The following is a 25,102-nucleotide window of genomic DNA, read 5'->3' as shown; positions in this document are numbered from 1 at the left end:
AATAAAACCGAAATACCGCAGAATTAAAAGATTTTGCCGTGACAAATTTTTTGCTCCTCCTGACACTGACAGCAGTGATGAAGATCATCTTAAAATTCAATTAAATAAATAATAATATATCTCACTGGACTGCAGTCATCCTAAATCTGTGTCGAAGAATCCTCCTAAATATACATACTGCACTTTTTTGTTATTTTGTTACATGTCCAGCCAAAAACAGGCAATGTCCGGTATTTTAAACTTGTATTTCAACATTCAGTTTACATGATGTTCTTGAACTAATTCTTTACATGAAGTAACAGCTGAACATGAATCCAGTTAAATCTTAAATCCTTGAAAAACCAGAGTCGACATTTGAATTACTGCAGTGAAGGTTTACTTTTTCATGTCACGGTAAGAAAAGCAGGACAACTTGAATGTATTTAGTTTCTGTATTGAAAACTTGAATAAATGGGTTGTGTTTTTTGTCACATTTCTTTCCATTGATCCATTGGAAATATTAAGGTTTTTGCAAAAAGAAACTAGTCCACCATGGGAGTTTTTAAAAGTCCACCATAGAATTTAACATTTATTTTACCATTTCTATGGGCTTTGGGCACTTGAAAGAGGCAGTTTTTCACAATTCTATTAAAAGAAAAAATATACAGAAAAAACACATTTTAGAAGCTCTTGAAAACCTATTTCTGTAAAAAATAAAATGGATTTATTATTCTCTTGCCTTGCTTCTGTCACTGTTTTGTATTTGTATTCAATGATTTTATGAATCACAGCACTTACAGAGCAGTTTGTAACACGTTTAATAGATGGTACGTTTTATGTAAATGTCAAACAGTGTGTGTGTGTGTGTGTTGGTGTTAGTGAATGTACAGTACAGGCCAAAAGTTTGGACACACACCTTCTCATTCAATGCGTTTTCTTTATTTTCATGACTATTTACATTGTAGATTCTCACTGAAGGCATCAAAACTATGAATGAACACATATGGAATTATGTACTTAACAAAAAAAGTGTGAAATAACTGAAAACATGTCTTGTATTTTAGATTCCTCAAAGTAGCCACCCTTTGCTTACTAGAATATAAGACATGTTTTCAGTTATTTCACACTTTTTTGTTAAGTACATAATTCCACATGTGTTCATTAATAGTTTTGATGAATCTACAATGTAAATAGAAAATAAAGGAAACGCATTGAATGAGAAGGTGTGTCCAGACTTTTGGCCTGTACTGTATATGAACATCTGAATGTGCCGTTAGCTTCCACGTGTTTGATCCCGGGAGCGTTTTACTGCAGAACGTGTGCGTGTGTGAGTGTTGGTGCGGTGGACGAGCGTTACCTGACAGACGTCGGAGCGGATGCCAGTCTTCCAGAAGCCCTGGCTGCTGAGCTCCACTGTCACCTCGCGGCGCATGGTGTTCTTCTGACGGATCTTCTGAAGAGCTTCCTGCCAAACAATCAGCCAGTCAATTATTGATCCGCTGGAGCACAGCCTTCGGGGACAGCTCCCATCCTCAAAAACCCCGCCCCCGCCCTCACCCTCACCCTCCCTTCTCCTGTTCCCCCCCCCTATCAGAGAGGCCGGCACATGCAATAAACTGAAACCTCCATAGCATGACATAAATACAGTACAGCAGTGGACAGGAGCAACAGGGGCAGTGACAGCTCTGCTGGTCTTGGCTAATTGAGGCGCCGCAATGGGTCAGCATGGCTGTAGGCAGTGGCGGTGCTGGGTGTAGGGAGGCTGATACGGAGGCTTCAGTCCCAGTCACCAAGAGCCAAGGCACCTGCCTGCCCATTAGGACCATCATGCAAGAGCCCAGAGGAACCTCCATCAGCAGCAGCAGGAATCATTACAGACACACACACACACACACATACAGCCTCATGTCAGCCCCACAGCAACTAACTGGGAATTCAGTAGAGGAGGTGGGGGGGTGGTGGGGGTCTCAGACAAGAGGGTCCTGCAAATAACAACCAAGATGGAAGATGTATTGACAGGCTGCACCTCCTAATGTGTGTGCGCGCACGCATGCGTTTCATTCAGCTGAGAATTATCGACTGCGTCTGAGTTCGCCGTGATCTGCCTAAAATGGAACGCCAGGAATTTTTGACTCGCAGAGGAAATAAGAACAACAAAGGCATGAATAAATAATGCCATCCTACTTTGAACTGTGCATCAAAGTGAACACGCTCACCCGCGCGCGGCACGTGCATGCGCAACCACACATATACACACACACGCAGCAAATCTTTCCATGGACAGCCAGCCACTGTATATGGAAAGCAATAATCACAGCGAAGTGCGAATGATATGTAAATATTTCATTATGCAAGGCTCTGTGCAGGGTCAGGGAATGGACACAAGTACAAAAAGTAAATAATTGACCGGGAAAGGGAGGCGGAGAGACTAACTTTCTCTTGGTCAAACAGACAAGTCATGGCCCATTTGACTTTCATCATCGCATCGTTCTGCAGAAGGGGGGAGTGTTTATTGTTTTGGATCAGGTTGAGGTCAAGCACCAAAGACGATCCGCTGCCTGCGGACGGTGAGTGCACATCTGCTGCGTATGTGCTTCCTCGCTTTCTTGTGCTTTTGCAGCTTCATTTAGGAGGCTTTGACTTATTCTATTGTTCACATTGTGTGAGCGATGCAAAGCTTGAGGGGTAAAGAAGCTGCAGTTCTGAATGGTTCAGCATAAAGTGTGTCAAAACTGAGGGCCGGATTTCTGTTAAATCTGTTAGTGTTCAAGGTTTCCAGAGGACAAATCTTCTGCATCTTCTGCCACGATGTTGCTTGTGAGAGAAAAATGCACTTAAATACACTATCAGACAATGCTTGGGACAAAAGTGCCTGCAGTTTTATGCCTCTACAAACCATCCAAGTTGCAGTTTACATTCATGTCTATGCAGACTCATATGTAGCCAAACAGCAGATATTGATGTTGCTGCAACAGACTTGAAAAATCGGATGCTTGATGCACATCTTCAACCTGGCAGCATGGATATTTTTTAATTTTTATCTCTGACTGTGTATCAGTATCACTGAACTGAAACACGGTGAGCGTTTAGTTCTGTGGCCGTACGTCAATAAGCCAATGAGCTGAGAATTAAGTTGGATAAAGCTTCAGTTTGCAAACTGAAAGTTGCAATAACAATTATAAAACACACAGAAATAAAGAGGATTAATTTGAGCAAAACTAGCTTACTGTATCAAACCTTGCTAGCATGAATTACTGAGTTTAATTTGATCCAAAACTTATTTAAACACAAAACACATTTAAATATTAAGATTACTGTGAAAACTAACCTCATGCCTCTTCGGGGGCTAAAACATAAAACATTGAACTCCTTGACGTTATCTTTACAGTTTAACCTCATGTGAGTTAGTTTTACGATCGACAGGATCAAGTCTCTTTTCGTCCTTTCAAAATAAAAGCATCCGTTATCAAAAAAGGCTTTTGCATAGTACAGTACATACAGTCATGAAAAAAATGATTAGACCAGCCACATTTGTTTGGACAAATATAATAACAACAAAAATAGCTCCTAAGAGTTTAATTTAAGAGCTGATATCTAGACATTTTCCATGGTTTTACTGAAAATGATTTTGGTTATTATCAAGAAAACCATGGAAAATGTCTAGATATCAGCTCTTAAATTAAACTCTTATGTTGGTATCATTATATTTGTCTGAACAAATGTACCTTTAGTTGTACCAGGCATTAAAATGAACAAGAAATTGAAGAAAAAGAGTGGTCTAATGATCGTTAACGTTATAGATAATCGAGTTGGCAGGTATCTGCCCATCCCTAGTGGGCATCCAAGATTAATGTCATCAATTCAGTATCCGACCAAATGTGAAATATGGTCACAGAAAAAAGTTTTTGCAGAACATCATCAGTCTGATAAGGATGTCTGAAAGCTCATTTAACTGCTGTTTTGAAATTCTAATTCACACACAATTTCATTTTTGGTTTTAATTGTTTTTGTTATTGTCATTATAACTTGTTGCTGTTATACATTTGTTTTTTCTATTATCAGTTTATTACTTTCTAATGAAATTTTAGGTGGAGGCTTTAAATAAGCCCATCTGGGTTTTCTGCCTCTCCCTGCACTTTACATTATATGTTATCTTTGTTATTTTATGTAATTCTAACTGTGCAAATAAAATAAAACCTAAACCTAAATGTCACAATGAAGTTAAACTTTGACTTATTGGAACTAAAATGTAATCACGTCATCATTTTATTATTTTAGACAATGTTGTCGTGATTAGCACAGGAATTATTGAGTTAAGGCCAAAAGCATATTACATGAGGTCCCAGTGAACGTGTCAAATAGCCAAATGGAAATTTTTGCCAAATCTGAAGAAATTCCCTTCACAAGAATCTTTGCCTGTTGGATATGTTTGTTTATTTGTTCCTAAACCTTAAAGTCAGGACCAACAAAAAGAAAATGCTGACACAAGAACCAGATTAAATGCCATAATCTTCAGACTGGGCCAATATATTGTGCAGTGGGACAATGATCCTTATGAACACATCCTAGTCGACACTGGAATTGACTGAGAAAAAATCGTGCTGAGTTATTGTGTGGCCCACCCGAAGCCCAGACTAGAAACCAACGGAAAATGTGTGGAATGAGTTGAACAGAGCTATTCAGAGATGCTCCTCACACAGCTCTCTGACTGTATGAGGAGCTTGGCCAAATCTGCAAGGAAGAATCAGAGAAAATCCCCAAATCCACATATGCTGAGCTGATAGAAAAGACTTGAAAGCTGAATTCACTGCACTGAAGTAACATGTATTTCCAGTAGAGTTGGCTAAATGTTTTATAACCTGTTGTTTGTCCAAGACAGCTCACCAAAAACAATGAAATATTGTTGTGATATCTATCTATAAAAGCAAGAAGCGCGCGTGCGCGCGTGCGTGCGTGCGTGTGTGTGCGTCTAGGGCATATCTCGCTGACCGTTAGTCAGACTGACCTCAGATTTCATATGTGGCTTGCTCATGGCACGAAGGTGTGCATCCACGATTTTGAAGATTTTTTAATTCATTTTTCAAAATATCATTATTTACGTAGGACGTGTTGCAGCATGCACTGTTTCTGATCGGACGCCTTTTAGGGGAGCTCCGCCCCATTGTGTGATAGACCTACACCTGGTCAGTAACACAATTCACTCTGGATTTCCACCCTGACTCATCTCATCTGTAAGTCTATTCAGCCTACCTATCTTTCGGAGTTTTAAAGTGCGCTACAAGGTTTGATTTTCCAATAATATTCGAATAGTTTCCAGCGAAAATTAATGTTCAATGTGTATGTGCTGGATGGTGTGGTACCTTATGAAAAGTAAGTGTTTTATGGAGTTGCAGACGTTGTTGTGGTCTGCATAGCCACCATATATGAAACACAATAGTTATCAATCTACAAATTCCACAACACACCTAATAACCCTTACTCACATTATTCACATCCATCTGTTTGTGCTGCATGTGAACGTATTCCCTCCTATATCTGTGTCTGTATATATGTCTAACCATGTTGAATGATTAAGTTTCCTTTTCTTAAAATAACTATTTCTGTGTCTCTTCATATCTCAAAGTACATCCATGTATTACTCAATATACACTTTCTATATTAACACAACTCAACAGTATTACACCTCATTGTACACCCCACTTTCACACACAACCTCATTTGTCCATAATTGAAAAATCTACTTAATCTCCCACTATACGAATACATACTTCCTACAGGCTGCACTAGTACTTTGAAAGAGAGTCAAAGGAGTGTTTTCTCAAGACTTCTCAGTCTGTATGTTTGAGGCCCAGTCATGCGTTTTGGCTGAGGGAATCGCAGAAAATCCATCTGGGAAACACGGACAGACAGTTTGCATGTCCCTCAATGCCACACCATTTACACCCACACACACACAGACACAATCCTCTATGCTCACAGTGTGAGATTTTAGAAAATGGGTGCAGAGGAGTGCCCCCTGGTGTGAAGGCTAGTTCTCGCCAAGATGCACACCTTTGGTGTCCCTGGAGCTCTGTGGACTCCAGACTGTGCACAGAGGTATCAAAGAGCCGGCTGGCGCTGCCCGGCGTCGCTGTGAACACCTCTGACAGGCTGAAGGAAACGCCTATCAGAAAAACAGACGTTTAGTCTTTCGCTGAAAGACCCATTTAAACGGGAAGCTTGAGTGTTCCCTGGGGCATTAAATAAGTAGCGATGCCACACTGCCACTGCACTGAAGAGACAGTGACATGGCTAATGTTTGTGGTGGAGCCTGACGGACCCAGTGTGTGAGTGTGCATGTGTTTGGGTTCACTAATTGCTCCAGTGCAGGTTGACAGTAGGATTGTCAGGGCCTGTTAGTCGGAGAGCTTTGCCGAGCTACCTGGGAAACAAGCTAATTGAGCTCCGAGTTCTTACTCATTATTGGTTCAGAGTGTGTCAAACAGACCAAAGGAAGAGACACACTCAGAGGCTCAGATAGCGGAGAAGCTGTATCTACTGCACAGAAGTTGCAGCAGTCCCTGCAGGAGAGATATGGGGGGGACAAAGCACTCCAGGCCACACACAGCACCTGTACACGGTGATTCCCTGTGGCTGCATGGTCATTACTTTCCCCCAAATCTGAACCTTTTCATGCTCAGTCCCGGGCGGTGCTTCGACCTTCACACTCGGCTCAGGAGAGCAGTTACAGCGGTTTTATTCTGAGCTGCAAATTCATCTAAATTATGCATTATTAAGTTAAGTAAAAGACACTGCCCATCCCCTTCCACACCCTAAGTTTTTTTTAATGACAAAAGGAGAAAAAGCCTAAATGAATATTTCTGAATGTGAACACGCTGCAGAAAAGTCTCTGTAGTGTGAGGAGGGTAAATGGAAAATAGTGATGGGTGGTGCAATTATACCAATTTGCAAACAAAATTCTTCTGTTTTTTTATCGCGACTTTTCAGTTATTTTGATAACGAGGGGAGATGGTTGTAAATGTAGAGGCTGGATAATTTGACTGTTTAGTCAAAGTAAGGTTACAGTTAAAAGGCACTACAGGGAGTTTTTAACTGGTTATGACAGAGTCTCAATTAAACACCGGGGCCTCTATATGGCCTGAAAATTTAAAAAAAAAACTGTCCCCAGAACAACAAAAAGCTCAAAGTGACAGTGATAGAGCACAGGCAAAAACACTTGACCAAAACCTTGTCTGGTCATTCAATAGATAGAGAGAATTGTGGGATTTGAAAGGATTCACAACTGATCCTCAATTTCTCCCAGACAGAAATGTATCAGACACTCACAGGCCACTTTATTAGGTACACCTGTTCAATGACTCGTTGTATCTCAGTATCTAATCAGCCAATCACATGGCAGCAGCTCGGTATATTTAGGCATGTACAGGTGCATCTCAATATATTAGAATATCATAGAAAAGTTTATTAAGTCAGTAATTCAATTCAAAAAGTGGACATAACACATTATATAGATCCGTTACACACAGAATTGAACATTTCATGTCTTAATTTATTACATTTCTTCTAATTATAATGATTATGGCTTACATTTAATGAAGACCTAAACTTCAGTGTCTCAGAAATGTGAATATTACAAACTAATGTATTGAGATGCACCTGTAGACATGTTGAAGCTGATGTTCAAAGTGAGCATCATAATGGGGAAGAAAGGTGATTTCAGTGACACAAACTGCTGATCTATTGGGATTTTCACACAGAAAGATCTCTTGGGTTTACAGAGAATGGTCCGAAAAAGAGAAAATATCCAGAGAGCCTTGATGTCTTGTTGATGCCAGAGGTCAGAGGAGAATGGCCAGACTGGTTCAACAGTAACTCAAATAACCATTTGTTTCAACCAAGGTCTGCAGAAGCACGACACGTCCAACCTTGAAGCAGATGAAGACCAAACTGCTACTAACTAACAAGGTGTATGGGCTGAAATATGTGCCACCAGAAACTGAATTTGAATGTTTTATATTTGAATTGCTTAACTTGAATGACTGCATTAAAAAACTTAATTTGAATCACGTAATTTGAATTTGTATTGTTCAATTTGAATCATTGCATTGAAAAACTGAATCTGAATTGTAATTTGAAATTTAATGTATTAGTTTGGAACTGAATGTTTAGTTCTCACAATTCAAATTCAGTTCGCAAAATTCAATTTAAATTTTCTGCGACGAACATCCGGGTAGTTGAGGCAGAGCAATCGAGTGCAGATACACAGAGCGTCTCTTCGGCCAATCAGAACCTCCGTTTTCTTTTGTAACATTTGTTGCCACCTGGTTGCCATAGCGCCTCTTCGGCCAATCAGCATCTCCGTTTTCTTTTGTAACATTTGTTGCCACCTGGTTGCCATAGCGCCTCTTCGGCCAATCAGCACATCCATTTTCTGTGCTTGATTGCTTGTGTTTAAGTTCAATAAAACTACTTGTGACATGTCATATTTGACTTTGACTGAAAATTTGCTCTCACTCTGCTATAAAAATATCAGGACATGTATCGTATATCGATATTCAGCCTAAATATATCACAATATAACTTTTGGTCCATATTGCCCAGCCCTACATTACCCCATTCCAATATGCATCCTGCAACATATTGTGACTTTCTTTAACTCACTTCTAAAACAAATTCACACACTATCCACATGAGGATGTTCACAACACTAATGCTTTTGTCCAAAATCAACACTAAAAGAAAGTTCCTTATAGTTGCTCTTAGCGAAACAAATGATTATATCTAAAATATACCACATATGAAGTCTAATGTACACTGTACTAAATGTGCAGGGGATTTTTTCCCCCCAAAGTAAAGCCCTGGATGCAATATTTAAATATTCCTCTGTTGTGGCAAATCATTAAATGTGTGAAAGCAAGCCTGTGTTTCCTACAAAAATCAACAAAACCGGAAAATAATGTTGCCTTTGGCTGTCTCACTTTTGTTTAGTGAAACAGCATCCTTGTTATACTTTCAGGCAATAATTCCGACTACCAGCGGCGAGTTCCAGATAAGCCGCATTTGAATCAGTGCGCACAGCGGGAATAATAGTAATAGTTCTGCTCTTATTTCTGCAGAGAGTGCAAATGCTCCAGTGTTTTCGGCATAACCTTTCATATCTGCAGGAAATGAGCTCCTACAATATTTAAATTGAATGCACATTGCACCACATAACAAAGTGCGGGCCACCTGACAATGTTAAAATATGAGTGTGACAAAAAGGGGGGGGGGAATATCAAAGTGTGTTTGTTTTCTTTCAACCCACCTCTCTCTGCGTCAGCTTCTGCTTGTCAATCTGCTTGACCTTGGGGCTGTTTGCCAGCAGGTGGCGTAGTTTCACATAACTCTTCCACAGCTTCTGGTACCTGCCGACAGCAAAAAAAAAAAGGGAGGAATCAGGCTGACATGAGTCTATCTCCCCCCCTCACTCTCCTGCTTTGCAACAACACATCAATATTTCATCTGCAGCTTGCCCGATATTAAACATAATTTAACAGTTGCCCGTGGCTGTTATTGCATTAGCTGCTTGTGGACACAGAAGACTCTCTGTGTTTCAGATGTCCACTGTTTGAACTGCGAGGTTCACACCCACCGACTAACGATTTGAGCTTCACCTTATTCTCTCTTTCTCTCTCGTGGAAAGCTGTAAGTCATGAAACATTTGAGTGGCCCTGACGCATGGCTCGAGAGCTATCTCACAACCTCCTTATTCTCATTTTCTATAAAACCCCATTGTCTTTGCTCTCATTTGCATCTGAAAAGAGGCAGGGAGTTATCGGCAAGGTGACATGTAGCCACCACGCTAACCACCTACCCCCACCCTCAACCCCGCTCTCTCGCTTTTCAATCAGACCTCCTGATTGATGCACTGAGGGCCGAGTGTGACCGTTCTGCTCCCATTCAGGAGACTTTCTCCTCATTTACCCAGAGTTATTCAATTATGATTGGTGGGATGGTGGGAGGGGTAAGGTGGCGAGGGTTTGGGGGGGGGATAGGACGGTGCATTGATGGAGAGAAAGGCATAAAGGAGGGGAAGGAGAAAGGGTGGAGAGTGAAGGGAGCAAGGAGCGAAGGAAAGAGGAGAGGAGCGGGGGTGTACTGTGCAATAGAAGAATTATAGAGCTTTAATAGTGGGGACTTCATTAGAGACTGAGACGAGGGAATGAGACGGCTTTACCGCCCCGATTATCAGCTCACCACCACCTCCGCACTGAAGCAGCCCGGGCGGACGAGAGACAGAGAGGCATAGTGGGAGAGAGAGAGCGAGACAGAGAGAGAGAGAGAGAGAGAAAGTCTATCCAGCCTGGGAGGCCCCCTCGTCCCCAATCCGCTCCAATGACCTTTCCACAGATCCACTGTGTGCTCTCAGGGTAGCACTGCCGCGGCTCTCGCCACTCCCTGCACATGCTTTCATTAGCATATGCTGCCTCTTTCTTTCTGTTTTCCCTCCCTCTCCTGTTTCCCCATCTCTAGTCCTTTTTCAGCCATGCTATCTGTAGCACTGCTGGCTTCATCTATCTGCATTCAAACACAGGAAACGGTCACGTGAATGCTCCGTATCAGCTCTATTCTCACCTTTACCAACAGAACTATTGACCAGTTTACTGTTTACCAACAATGATGATGCATGTTTGTGGGCGGAGCCTAACTGGTGGCAGAAAGTGATAGTTAGCTGCTGGTGTCAGCAGTGTGAGCGGTACAGTTAAATAGTTAAATAAACAGTTAAAACAGTACACTATAAACAGTTAAATAAATAAGTCAAATAATATGAACCGTCCAGATGTTTTTCCTGATTGTTTTCATGGTTTATTAGCAAATCACAGATTTATTTTTAGGAGTTAGCTAACTTTTAACAATGCTGTGACATTTCCTGATTTCCCTATTCATTGTCAGGATGGTAAAGGACCCAAAATAAAGTAATTAAAAAATTATTAGACCATTGTTTTCTTCTATTTTTTTGTTACTTTATAATGCCTGGTACAACTAAGGGTACATTTGTTTGGACAAATATAATGAAAACAACAAAAATAGCTCATAAGAGTTTAATTTAAGAGCTGATATCTAGACATTTTCCATGGTTTTCTTGATAATGATTATGGTTATATCAGGAAAACCATGGAAAATGTTCAGATATCAGCTCTTAAATTAAACTCTTATCAGCTATTTTTGTTGTTATCATTATATTTGTCCAAACAAATGTACATTTAGTTGTACCAGGCATTAAAATGAACAAGAAATTAGAGAAAACAATGGTGGTCTAATCATTTTTCCATGACTGTAGCTTTATATGGCCAAAGTTTGAGTGGCTGAACATCAAGATTTACTGCTACTGTACCGGAGTTTGCAGATGCTGTGTTTGTTAGTCAATGAAAGCAATTTGACTTTGTATGTCTTGGCAGTATCATCAGAATAATTCATAATAATATACAGTATAAAAATTATTAGACCATTGTTTTCTTCAATTTCTTGTTCATTTTAATGCCTGGTACAACTAAAGGTACATTTGTTTGGACAAATATAATGATAACAACAAAAATAGATCATAAGAGTTTAATTTAAGAGCTGATATCTAGACATTTTCCATGGTTTCCTTGATAATAACCAAAATCATTATCAAGAAAACCATGGAAAAGGGCTATATCAGACATTAAAATTAAATATATATTGATAAATTGAAGAAAACAAGGGTGGTCTAATAATTTTTTCCATGACTGTAAATTGCCCATTATTAGCAAATCGTTTATTGGCACCACCATCCCTCCATATAATATTGCGCAGCCTTTATGTTATCCACCTTTCACTCCAAAGGTGTCCAGCATGAAGTGGGGCGGTACTTTAAAGGGGCAGTTTTATCCAAAAAAATCCAGACAACATGATGACAGCCAGTCACGTTAATTTTGTTTTCCTCGTGAGACGGAGGCAAAACAGTTTCTACTTCTGTCAAGTGTTCAAGGAGGGGAAAAAAATGAGAAAAACAGTATTTGAATTAACTTCAATTTTAACTTTAACAAGCCACCAGCTTAAAAAAAAAAGAAAACTGATGCACGGGGAGGGAAATGAACTACTTCACTGTGGCGCTGAGTGGCAGTGTGAGAAAAAAACAATCACAGCTAGGGATGTAAATTATGTGCTCAACTTCAAGCTCATGAGAGACAAGAACGACGCTGCTGCTGCTTTAAATTCATACGTGTTACCGAGGTGTAAATATGGGAGCGTTCAACTCAAACTTATGTCAAACTCACAGCACATTTCTGTTTATATTATGTCTTTCCCTGCTTCTTATAAGTTTGTTTTTAGGGCTGGGCGATATGGACCAAAAGTCATATCCTAATATATGTTTAGGCTGAATATCAATATACAATATGTATCCCGATAGTTTTATCGCAAAGTGAGAGCAAATATTCAGTCAAAGTCAAATATGAAATGTCACAAGTAGTTTTATTGAAAACGTTCATTTAAGTGAACGTACTTTATAACAACAGGAGTATCTTTTCAAAAGAATCAAAGCTCCATAAAGTGCACATTTCGATAAAAAAATATCTTAAATAAAAGCCGCAGCTTGCCGGGAGCAAGGATCACAGTGCAAATTTGAACTATATCGATATATGCGGTTTAATTCCATATCGCATTTTAAAATATATCGATATATCTTTTATGTCATAGTCAAAGTCAAATTTATTTAAATAGCGCATTTACAGACGGCTGAGCCGCACCAAAGTGCTTCACATAAAAGTGCAAAAAGTGCAATAAAATACAGAATTGACAAAGGTAAAAGAAACAAAATCTGCACTTGAGTCCACTGAAAATATAATAAAACCTGATATTGTAATAATTTAACAGCAGACCACCCATTACTTGGGTTCAAGTGGTGATACTGTGTATCAACTCTAGCTCAAGAGCTCTAGTGCCACCAACAGGTCAAAGATGAATGTTTATTCACTTTTGACCCATTCATCCGTTTTTCACAAACGAGGTATCCATGACGACACACGAATGCATTCAACAGCTTCTTGAAATCTAAAGGTGCTTGGTGTTATACTTTATTACATTATTGGTAAAAAGTGTATTAGATTATTGGGAAATGCACTTTATTACATTATCGGGAAGTTATTACATTATCAGGTTTTATTACATTTTCAATGGACTCAAGTGCAGATTTTTATTACGTTATCGGGGTTATTACATTATTGGGAATTTATTACATTATCAGGTTCTACAGTCCCTTTAATTACTATTTTTATTACTATTCATTTTGTGACTTTTTTTAAAAATATTTTTTTGTCTTTTAAAAAAATATTTTTTTGTCTTTTTTTAGTAATTTTGTGTCTTTTTTTGGTAATTTTGTGTCTTTTTGTAATCATTTTGTTGTTATTTTTGGTAATTTTGTGTCTTTTTTTTAGTAATTTTGTGTCTTTTTTGGTAATTTTGTGTCTTTTGTAATAATTCTGTCTTTTAAAAAAAATAATTTTGTGTCTTTTTCAAAAATATATTTTTTTGTCTTTTTTTGGTAATTTTGTGTCTTTTTTTGGTAATTTTGTGTCTTTTTGTAATCTTTTTGTTTTTGTTTTTGGTAATTTTGTGTCTTTTGTAATAATTCTGTCTTTTAAAAAAAATAATTTTGTGTCTTTTTCAAAAATATATTTTTTTGTCTTTTTTTATAATTTTGTGTCTTTTTTGGTAATTTTGTGTCTTTTGTAATAATTTTGTGTCTTACATTATCAGGGTTTTATTACATTTTCAATGGACTCAAGTGCAGATTTTTATTACATTATCGGGGTCATTACATTATGGGGTATTTATTACATTATCAGGTACTACAGTCCCTCTCTCGCTGGGCCCCGTCTCAACCCTCCTCTCTTCTCTTCACGTCCCTTGACCTCTGACATGTCGTCATTCTTGCCTCAGCTGTCGCGATGGAGCTGGAGGAGCTGGAGTAGCGGCCCTGAACACAAATGTGTCCAGTGGAGAGTGTGAAGGGAGGAAGACAACACAGCTTCTTCAGTCTCCTGAGTTAATATATGCTGCTGCTGTGTCCAAGGCTCCCTCTCTGTGGCATTGCCGCCGCCGCAATCAACATCGACTCCTGCCCTCGCTACACGCATCATTAGCAGTGGTAGGAAATCCTTTCCACTGGTCTCTTACTACTCGTTTCTGCATCAGCTAATGATGTCCCAGTCCGTCCATAAATTTGTCGTTGTCTGCCGCTTTGAGAAGTTTGACATGGCAGCAGGGTGCACGGGGATGAAAGAGCTCAGCGGACAGCCGGCTAAAATGTAGCGGCAGGGGAGAGGGGACATTAGTCAGGGGGAAGAAGCAAACTAGTTCTGCCTAAATGGATTTCCTAATGATCATCCTCACTGTTTTCCTTCTGCACCTCCTCCTGACTGTTGTGATTCCGACCAGATAACTGAGATGAAACAGAAATCCACAGGTTTAAATTTAGAACGAGAGCGCGGAAAACTAAGTTGTGTACCGACTTTTGATTGGCGCTCGGCGTCGTGTTGTGTCGCATCTCTCCCCGAGCACCTTGGGGACCGCAGCTCAGATGATCTAATACACTGCTTTTGTTAATTATGCAGCAGCACAGTACAGTATTCCCCACTGCAGCCCCGTGGCATGTGTGGCATTACTATTCACGAGACGTAAACCGCGGCAGCGGCTCCCACGGCGGAGGCACCCAGCGGAAACTTGGGACCCGTGACGATGCATGTGAAAATGTCACGCCATTCGTTTTTCCCCATCCTTCTATTTTCCATATTTCCATCTACCCGTCTATCTCGTCTTTGACATACGCTGCTCTTGTCCTCCTCTACGCGCGACATGAAACATCCTGCCCTTACAGTGTCCTGTGAGAGCGCCAGAGAATCAGGAGCAGAGGGAACAAGGGAGAAGGGACCCAGTGGGGTGGGGGGGCGGTCTGTACTCGGATGGGTGGTCGACATTTAGGTGTGTCTCTGTGTGTGTGTGTGTGTGTGTGTGTGTGTGTTAGGGCTGGGCGATATGGACCAAAAGTCATAACCCGATATATTTAGGCCGAATATCAATACATGATATACAGTATACCCTGATATTTTAATCTCAAAGTGAGAACAAATGTTCAAAGTCTAAGTCGAATATGACATGTCACATGTAAACTACAAGCCAAATGTTTGGAAGCAACTTAAATTTTCTGGCTTTCTTAAAAACCAGTATGGATTCTTTTGATTTTTGGATGTGTTTACTGCATGATCAGACTTTACCTTTATTGAATTGAACCGTTTTCCTCAATTTATTATTTTTTTCATTGAATATGTGATTATCTGTAGTCAGATTGATAGAGAAATACAGTAAGAATTTCAAGCATTTTCAAGTACTTTATCCAAAATCCAAACACTTTTCAACATTAAATTTAAGCATTTTCAAGGATTTCAAGCACCCGTATGAACCCTGTGTATCGCCCAGCCCTAGTGTGTGTGTGTGTGTGTGTGTGTGTGTGCGAGAGCTTACTGAGGGTCCCCGGCGTAGCTGAGCTGAGCAGGCCGAATCCCAAAATGAACAATGATGGGAAAGGTGATGACGTCTGGGTTGAACTGCTCCCTGTCCAGTTGGTCGATACGCACCGAGCTGGGTTTCTAGGGCAGAAAAAAAAAAAAGAAGTCAGCGCAGTGAGTTATACGTTACAGTTCTGCAACATTCATACCGCCACAAGGCAGCCATCATTCAATCATCTGCTACCAATATGTGAAATAACAAATAATCCGCGCCACTAGGGTCGTCTGTCACGCCAACGAGGCCCCTGGATTGGGCTCGTGGCGTGAAACACAACAATGATAAAGTGATGCGAGGCAACTTCTGACGCTCTTATCGGGGAGGAGATTGACAAGCAACATGTCCTCGGCTGACTCCCAAATCACAGTTAGCCTGTCAGGCGTTTTGTGAGATCAGAGGATGGGGCTGTAGCATAAGGCGTGATGAGCTGCGCGGCAGATGGCTCGGGGCTCGGGCTCACCTTGACATTAGCCGCGCGCGCTCGCATACAAACTTTGATTCGAGAGCAAGAGGTCACCATCCATCTTTGATTTTGCTTTTAAAGCAGCATAATCAGGTTTGATTGGCTTAATGGAAGGGCTTGATGATTGCCCTGTTTACTATCCAGACACAAATAAAATGCTTTTTTATATACACTAGGCCTTTTAGCAGCTACTGCATCTTCACTGACGCTTTAATGCACCATAGCTGCAGTGTGAAGGTTGACGACATCTGTGCCCTCATTAGTCGACCATGCCACTGTGGGAAATAATCACTTGAGCATTGCATGTTTGATTGGCATCAGACCCCTTCATTTGGAGTAGTACGTGTGACCTTGACATTTCTCAGCGGGGTGAGATCTCCACAAATGAGAGAATGTATGAGCGGAGGTTGGCCACATGGCTCTAAAATAACATGCTGTTGATTACAGAGCGACAACTATAGTATGTTATTGAATCACATACGTCCAATAACATACTTCCTTCTACGAACTCGAGTGATCTGAAGACCATCAGTTGGTGCAAAAAAATGGTTATTCGACCGACAATAAGTGAGTTTTCTCTTTTTAAAATCATTGCAAATTTAATATCTTTGGGTTTTTGACTGGTGGCTTAAAAAATATTTTTTACTTTTTTCATTTTAAGATGCCATATTTATCACTATCTTCTGACATTACTGATTGACTAAATGAGAAAAGACTTGACAGATTATTCCACAAAGCAAATATCAATCAAATATCACTAATGACACATCTGGGAATGACAATAATGTTACATAAAACAAGTGGAAACTAGGGTTGTCAAAAGTATCGATACTCAAACGTATCTGGATACGATACTCGTTTTCAAAATTATCAATGAAAAGTGTCATTTTCTCTCTTGAAGTCCCAGAATGAAGCGGAGAAAAGTCGACTTATCAATCTTGCCTAATATTGTGCACAGCATACAAAATATTGTTCTAATTGTTATCGTTTATTGTATTTATTTTATTATTTTTTTTTCACTACTCTAGACCTGAAGCTTGTTATCATAGTTGCAGGTTTCTTTTTGCACAACTGTTTTTTATTATAAATATTTAACCTGTGGTTCTGTTAATTTTTACATGTTGCATTTTTCTTGTTGTTAAAAATATTTCTGTTAAATTTTGGGGTCTTTGTTTTTATCCTTGTGGTATCGAAAATGGTATCTAGTATCGAATATTTTCCTGAGTATCGGTATCGAGTTGAAAATCTTAGTATCGTGACAACCCTAGTGGAAACATTAAAAATTGAGTAAAATTGACAGAAAATAAGCGCCTCATAACAAACCACTATAAAAACAAACCCAGGAGTGACCGGGAGGATGACCATTGGCCCAGAAAGCTCTATTTTCACAAAATAATGTATGTCTCTATATATGACCTTTTTAATAGACTTTGTTTGAGTGGCAGAGCAATCTTTAACTTGAGTCGAGGGATGGAAGACTATTATACACCCACATATCTGGAAACCCTGACAGCAACAATTCAGTCCTGCCAGGAAGAGCAGTTGACTCGATAACTCACCCACGCCAAAGGTTACGCAATCATATTCACTCTTCATATGCAACCTTTTAGCTAGCAATGACATTTTCACCTTTTACCCAGACACAATTACTGTACATCCTTTAAAATATGGACCGGACAAGAAGGTTAACCAACTTCAGTGTGACATAAAAGCTTCAGCCCGAATAATGTTGATGACAGCAAACACCCTTGGGGATAATAGGTGAGGTTGCTCATGTCACAGGCTAACAGGAACAGCCTTATTCCTGCGGTGTCGGGGGTTGGGGGCGAAGGATGCCCTTGAAAGAGCAGACAAGGCTACCTCCTGTCGGAACAGAGAAGCTGAGGCCTCACCATGCCCGGGTTGGTGACGATCATGCCCTTGCACTCCTCCGCGTATTTCTGCCACTCCAGCTCCTCCCACTGCAGCATGTCTGCAATCTCCTCCTCGGGGACCAGAGGCTTGCTGCTGCGCAGCAGGTAGAGCAGCACCTGATGCATGGACAGCACCTCCTTCCCTCCGTCTGAGACAGTAAATAAGCATAAATGCATGCAAGAAATGAATGCAATTAGAGACAGGAGCATAAAATCACAGTATCGAGGTGTGCAAGCTCACCAGGGATTCAGTATTTATTGGAGAAAAAAGGTAAAAAAAAACTTAGTTTATGCAGCTGCAATTTTTTGGAATTAAATAAGCCGTGACTTTTTCCACAGGGGAGAATGTTTTATCGAGCTTCCACGCTATACATTCTTTCACTGTTCAGCATCCTTGGACTGAAATCAAGGCTGATGTTGGGAAGAAAATCTTTGTTTTCATAAAAGCACCTCACCCTTCCTCACCTCTGCCAACTCTGAGTGCTTGAGCCAATATTACATACTGTGAAAATGTCCCCATGCATCGCAATCGCATTGTTCAGGGAACGCACAGGTAAACAGAGTCGCTGCCGCAAGGTCGGATGCCACGCGAAAACCGTGAAGGCACATAATGACACGGGTATAGAATAACATTCAAAACGGTATTACAATGACTGAGCACGCGGATGCATGTGCGGAGAAATACGGCCGGGGCACGTGCATGCAATCTACCGGGTCAAATAGAGTCGGTTTAATAGACACTCATGCAAAATTGATTTAACTCCATTTACGAGTGTTCACATGGACAGAAATCCACTGCCCTCTCAGTCCTGGAAATGCATTAAGACAAAAACAAATGCATCCCCACACACTCTCACTTCAACTTCCCAACACACCATCATCATCATCATCATCATCATGCTCTCACTGTCGCCTCTCACTCTCTTTCTCTTTACAGATCACATCAGAAACATTGCAACGGACAGTTTCTTTTTTCTCTGCTTTTGTAAAAGAGGCAGATAAGTGCTTGTAGCGGACTAAATTGGGAGAGCTGGGAGAGAAATTGTTTTTTGATGGAAAGAAGGTAGGTGGCACGGCTGTCATAACAAACACTGTGGCAGTAGCGTAGTGCACCAGCACCATCATGTGTATGGGAGATGAATACCACGCGGCTGCACAGAAGCCCAGGCACTGGAAGTCATTCTGCAGATTACTGAGCTCAAATATGAACACCAGCAGAAGGAGAAATGTTTGGAGGAGACATTACTGGAGCCCCTTTTTCTTTTCTGATGCATGTTTTAACTGGAGAACTGTGTCACCACTAACCACCAGAGGGAGACAAACAACGAGAGAGAGCATAGTAGATTCTTTTATAGGTTGTTGAGACTCTTACCAGGCAAGAATCGGACAAAACGAGGCATGAAGTGGAACCGCTGGCATCCAGGGGCCTGAAACTCAGAACCTGGGAGGGGAAAAAATACATTTGAGTTACAATTTACAATAACCATCATTTATAAATGGTAAACAGATAGTTTATTAATGTTTAATCATCATTTATAAACCATATATAGGCCATTTAAAATGGTAAATAGATAATGTATTAATGTTTAACTAACTAAATAATTTATAAATGACAAATAGATGGTATATTAATGTTTAACCATCATTTATAAATGGTAAACAGATAGTTTATTAATGTTTAATCATCATTTATAAACCGTATATAGGCCATTTAGAATGGTAAATAGATCATTTATTAATGTTCAACTATCTAAATTATTTAAAAATGGCAAATAGATGGTATATTAATGCAAGTTTATAGTTACTTTAACATTAACAAACAATTAAATTATAATTTATAGTTTATTAACAGTTTTAGTTACACTCATTATAACATTTTTAACACCATATTAAGTATTTTAATGATTTTGAAATGATTCATATGCCTTTAAGAAATTGTTTTGAAACATTTAAAGATTAAATATGTATAGCACTTTGTAAATGGTTAATAATTGGTCTATAAACCATCTATAAACATCACTTAGTTGGTTATTGAAAGTGTTACCCACATTTATTTGTTTTTGCAGTGTAAAGTTATGGTTATGCTTTTTGTTGCTAATTGCATCACAATTAATAATCAGTTTTTTTGTACCAATTTTAATGCCACATCTTATAGAGTCACGGAAAAAAATGTTAGACAGCCATTGTTTTCTTCAATTTCTTGTTCATTTTAATACCTTTGTATTTGTACATTTGTTTGGACAAATATAATCATAACAACAAAAATAGCTGATAAGAGTTTAATTTAAGAGTTGATATCTAGACATTTTCCATGATTTCATTGATAATGATTGTGGTTATTATCAAGCGAGATTATCAGCTCTTAAATTAAACTCTTGTCCAAACAAATGTACCTTTAGTTGTACCAGGCATTAAAATGAACAAGAAAATTAAGAAAACAAAGGTGGTCTAATAGTTTTTAAGTAAATCACTACTTTAGATCCTGTTTCTGAGAAGACACCTCAGATGTTTCCTGCACAGACTTATGTATTATATTAGAATGCTGAACGTGATTCTGTTAGAAATAATACCATAAATATAATTGACTAGAAATGTGTAAATGTCTATTTTAAATAATCACATTCTCATACAATATTTCAACCTGTTCCTAAGAGAGAACTTAATGAATGAGGTTCAGCTTCTACTCCAGAAACAGTGGCATTCGGGGCTTCTACAAGAACATGTTTACATGCTTAAATGTTCGAAAAAAACCCTTTTCTCATACTGTCTGTCTGAATAGGGCTGTTTTCATGCTTTCTCTGAAACACTCCTGTCTCTTTAAGTCCTCCTCCCAAAAAAAGCTCAGTCTGCTCTGATTGCTCAGTTTACCTGAGGCTTTCTGCATCTGCGCAGCAGCTGGGAACGACTGTGATGGCACAGTAGTGGAACTTTCTAGTTATAAATAGTATAATTATGACATTACAACCTTACAGAAGTCCTGACAGCTCATGTACAGGCAGTTTCTGTATATGGGCTGTGTGCATTTCTCTGTGAATTGAGCATTAACATCAAAAACATGGTCAAAAACGGTCTATATATGACTGGGTTCATTACAGGGAAATGTTTACTGGAAGACTATCTGTAGACAGTGAATTTCACATGGGACAATGAATAGACATGCAATAGTGTGGAGGTTGTCTCCTGTTAAGACAGTTTAACATATTGAGCATGGATTCATTTTACCTGTCTTGGACTTCTTGTGTACTTATTTTTATTTTATTGTTTTTACTTTTATGTTTTATTATCATAAGATTGTGTATCTTAATTTTGCCCCTTTTTTATTCTTTTTTTCCCCCTTTTTATTCTTAATTAGTTGTTAGTTTGGTCTTGTAAAAAATGTAAAAACTCAATAAAAGTTGAATCATAAAAAATAAAAAAACTGTCTATATGCACGCTGTCACTGGAGAATATTTCCGCTTTGACATATTTCATTATTATATTTTTTATAATATTTTTATGAAAACAAATGTGGTACTTGTGACCCACACAGAGCATGTGAGAGCCAGGTAGGACTCACATATTTAACTGTTATTTAAACTGTAATTAAAGAACATAATAATCATTATTTTGACTATATTTGTATCCCGCCTTTCATGAATAAAATGCTGCTCAAAGTGCTTCACAGTATTGCATTAAAAACCAACAACAAAACAAAATTTAAAAAAATAATTTAAAAAAAGAAAAATTATTAATAAAATATAGAAAGAATAAAAGATGAAACTGAATGACTTTTATGCAAAATAAAAGTCATAAAAACGGAAGCTGTAAAAGATAAAAACAAACTTATTTAGCTGACTGCTTTCCTAAAGTCCTCAATTGATTTTTAAAAATATCCACAGAAATGCATATCTAATGTAGCTAAAAGAAGCTAAAAGAAGCAAAAAAAAGTTTCTTAACTCATTTTGTGGATAATTTTGGAACAGAGGTTGGTGCTGGTTGATAAGGAATCAACAAGTCTGAACTGTAAGAAGTTGTTTCACCGTTAAGAGCTTCGTATGTGAGTAAAAGGACCTTAAAAACAATTCTAAAAGCAACGGTGAGCCAGTGCCAGGAGGCTAAAATAGGAGTAATGTGTTCTCACTGAACAAAGCCAGGGTTTCCACTATATTCACAAGAAGACTGACATAATATGACGCCTTAAATAAAACATAAGAACCCATATTCTAGCACCACACGACAATTCCACAGCACATATTACTGCACTAATGGCTCTTATTGCACTATACCTTGATTGCTTCTTTTTTTTCTGTAAGTCACTTTGGATAAAAGCATCTGCTAAATGACTAAATGTAAATGTAATGTAATGTAATATTCTCCTTTACAATAATTCATTAAAATGTGCAATGATTAAGATGGAATAGTGGCATTAAAGTGTGCGAGAGGCCACAAAATTTAGGCTTTTCGGGCAAAAAATCTTTTCTTCTTTCCAGCTTGTTTTGCAGCCAAGTGTCATTTTCAATACTCTCTAAATTTCGGATCTAACCTCTTTTTTAGGACGATATATTTTTTCCAGAAACTATCACAATAACTGATAGTATCATTGTATCGATGTAGCTTTAGTTTTATAACGATATTAGAGCATAATAAGTACATCCTTTTCCACAGCAATGAATTTTTAAATCTCGAGAATATTAAACATTGGAATTGAAATGTGGAGAACAAATATTAAAATATCCTAGATAAATAAAACATAAAAAAAGAAACAACAACCAAAACAAATAAAATAGACTTTCAGGCTGTTAACAAAACATTGCAAACAGATAAACATTATGTATTATATTATTTTATTATTAAAATAAAATATAAACGGCTGGAATGGCTGCCTGGGAAATATAGTGTTTTCGGCAATTTCTACTGCTTGTCAAACATCTGCAGCTTTACTTAAAACAACAGAAAAAAGCATAAAAAGTTGCGCATGAAAAACGACAATATATTAAGCCAAGAGAAAAACTATTGTGTCCATTTTTATATATCGAACGATAATTCGATATAGTAATTATCGTGACAGCCCTAACCAAGGTTTTCTTTTTTGAGTGAGTTTGCTAGTTTTAATTAGTTTTTATTTTTTGGAATATGTTTAGTTTTTATTAGTTTTAGTGTTTTTTTTTTGTAATGGGGTATTTGTTGGATGCCAGATTAAAAAAAGTCACAATAAATGTTGCCTTTATTTCCTTTGTCTCATCCATCTCAGCCCCAATAAGTTTATTTAGTCATAAAACCAGACAGATGAAAGAGATTTCATATCAACCAAAAAGGTTTACGTATGAAAAAAGTTGACAAAGACGAAAAACGAAGGACACTTTCACTATAATTTTAGTTAGTTTTGTAACCACACAATACAGTTTCAGTTAGTTATCGTTTTTTTTTTTAAAAACTCTCATTTTTTTATTTTTTATTTCAGTTAACAAAAGTGTTTTTCCTTTAAGTATAACAACATTGGGCCTAAACCCCGCTGCTGAAAAAAATCCTAGAGGAAACACTGAAAGCTGTCGCCATTTGCGTTCTGCATGTCAGAAGTCATGGAAATCCCTTTTGTGTGTGTGTGTGTGTGTGTGTGTGTGTGTGTGTGTGTGTGTGTGTGTGTGTGTGTGGAGGGGTTCTGTGAATCGTACCTGTCAGGTTCCAGTCATACAGCTCGAGAATATCCTGGAACAAGTAGGCAGCGAACAGCTCCAGGCCTCTCACGCAGTAGTTCTTAGCACAGGAGAGAGAGGGCGTTATGTGAGCACACAGTACAAGCGGCCTACTGCCATAAAAGAGCACCTTAATGTAGATGTGACTGATAAGTAAATCCAGTTCTTTAGCTTTTATCGCTAAGCCACCTTATCGATGTAATCAACCTCTGCAGGTTAAAAAGAATCTCTTTTCCCTCTTCTGCGAGGATTAGCACCTTCGCTCACCCAGGCGCCGAGGTGCGAGGGTTACGTGTGGCTCAGCCCTGCTCGGGCTCGGCGGTTTTTGAGATAAAAACAAAAGGGGTGAGAAAGAGCTTGCAGATAAAGTGGGGTTTGACTGACCTCCGGTGTCATCTCCTCTATGAAGTGAATGGTGTAATCTATGTTGAAGCGGATCACACGGCACAATGGAATCTGTGATGATGAAAGGAAACAGAGGACGAGAAGAAGAAAGGACGGGCCGGCTCATTACCATGGCGTTAGGCAGAGGTTACAGCTTTTCAAGGAAACTCATTAAAACCTCATCTCTGCTGTGGAGCTCGTCCAAAATGGCGCTCAGGACCATGTAAAGGAAAAGCATGTATGGTGCAGAGACAGTGGAACTCACAAACACATACACTTTGCAGTGTTTCCCCTACATTCATTCGAATTACGTGCGCCGCTGCTGAAATTTCACATGATCATTAATATCAATGCGCCACTAATGATTTCTACTCGTACCATGTGAGCACAATAACACAGGATGTTATTTTCCACCCCGTTTTAAGCCATCAAATCCTGTCAGATCCTCTAAGGACATCAACGTAAAAGGTAACGTTCAAGCAACAGTCTATGTAGTGAGCGGCAGTGTTGCCAACTTAGCGACTTTATCGATACATTTAGCGACTTTTCAGACCCCCCCTAGCGACTATTTTTCAAAAAAGCAACTAGCGACAAATCTAGCGACTTTTTCTGGTGTTACTGGAGACTTCCGGAGACTTGTTCTTACTCTTAATGAACCGCTGGCTCCCGCGGCTATTTAGGAAGAGCAAGAACGACTCAAAGTCCTCCCGCAGCAGTCTCTCCCAGTCACAGAGCCGGAGGGGATGTTAACCCCTTAGCGTCCAGTCTGCAAATCGCACATGCGCGGAGTCGCAGCGACTGGCTGGTTTACAGTCAGTGTCTATTTTGGGTCAGTTTATCCGGTCCCGAGGCCGGATTAAGGAGGGTTGAAATTGTGACAGAAGACAGTGCACTTGCAGTTGTAAACATATTTAGGGTGTTTCTTACTCATTTTTTGTCTTCCCCACAACATTATCCCTCTCTCCTACAGCGTCCATTACAAGTACATGCACATGGTCAATTATGCAAATTAGGCGATGACGTCATTTAGCGACTTCTAGCGACTTTTGAACAGCCAATAGGTACTTTCCTTACTGAGGAGTTGGCAACACTGCTCATGGCCACGGAAACTCCAGCACCGCTGC

The 25,102-nt window shown here is 39.1% G+C and overlaps 1 protein-coding gene across 1 annotated transcript in view; it reads right to left on the bottom strand.

The window, feature by feature from the left end:
• drosha (drosha ribonuclease III) overlaps positions 1-25,102 on the bottom strand; it is a 135,373-nt gene that overhangs the window by 92,461 nt on the left and 17,810 nt on the right. Inside the window, exons 10-16 of the mRNA XM_059326723.1 lie at positions 23,979-24,050; positions 23,574-23,655; positions 19,295-19,363; positions 17,902-18,071; positions 15,505-15,629; positions 9,284-9,383; positions 1,337-1,444 (exon numbers count right to left, since the gene is read on the bottom strand). Of these exons, the coding sequence (XP_059182706.1) occupies positions 1,337-1,444; positions 9,284-9,383; positions 15,505-15,629; positions 17,902-18,071; positions 19,295-19,363; positions 23,574-23,655; positions 23,979-24,050 (726 nt within the window). The remainder of the gene's footprint in view (positions 1-1,336; positions 1,445-9,283; positions 9,384-15,504; positions 15,630-17,901; positions 18,072-19,294; positions 19,364-23,573; positions 23,656-23,978; positions 24,051-25,102) is intronic.

Source organism: Centropristis striata, chromosome 23, assembly GCF_030273125.1.
Source record: "Centropristis striata isolate RG_2023a ecotype Rhode Island chromosome 23, C.striata_1.0, whole genome shotgun sequence".
In the NCBI taxonomy this organism is placed as follows: Eukaryota; Metazoa; Chordata; class Actinopteri; order Perciformes; family Serranidae; genus Centropristis; species Centropristis striata.
This window is presented reverse-complemented; position numbering and strand designations above follow the sequence as displayed.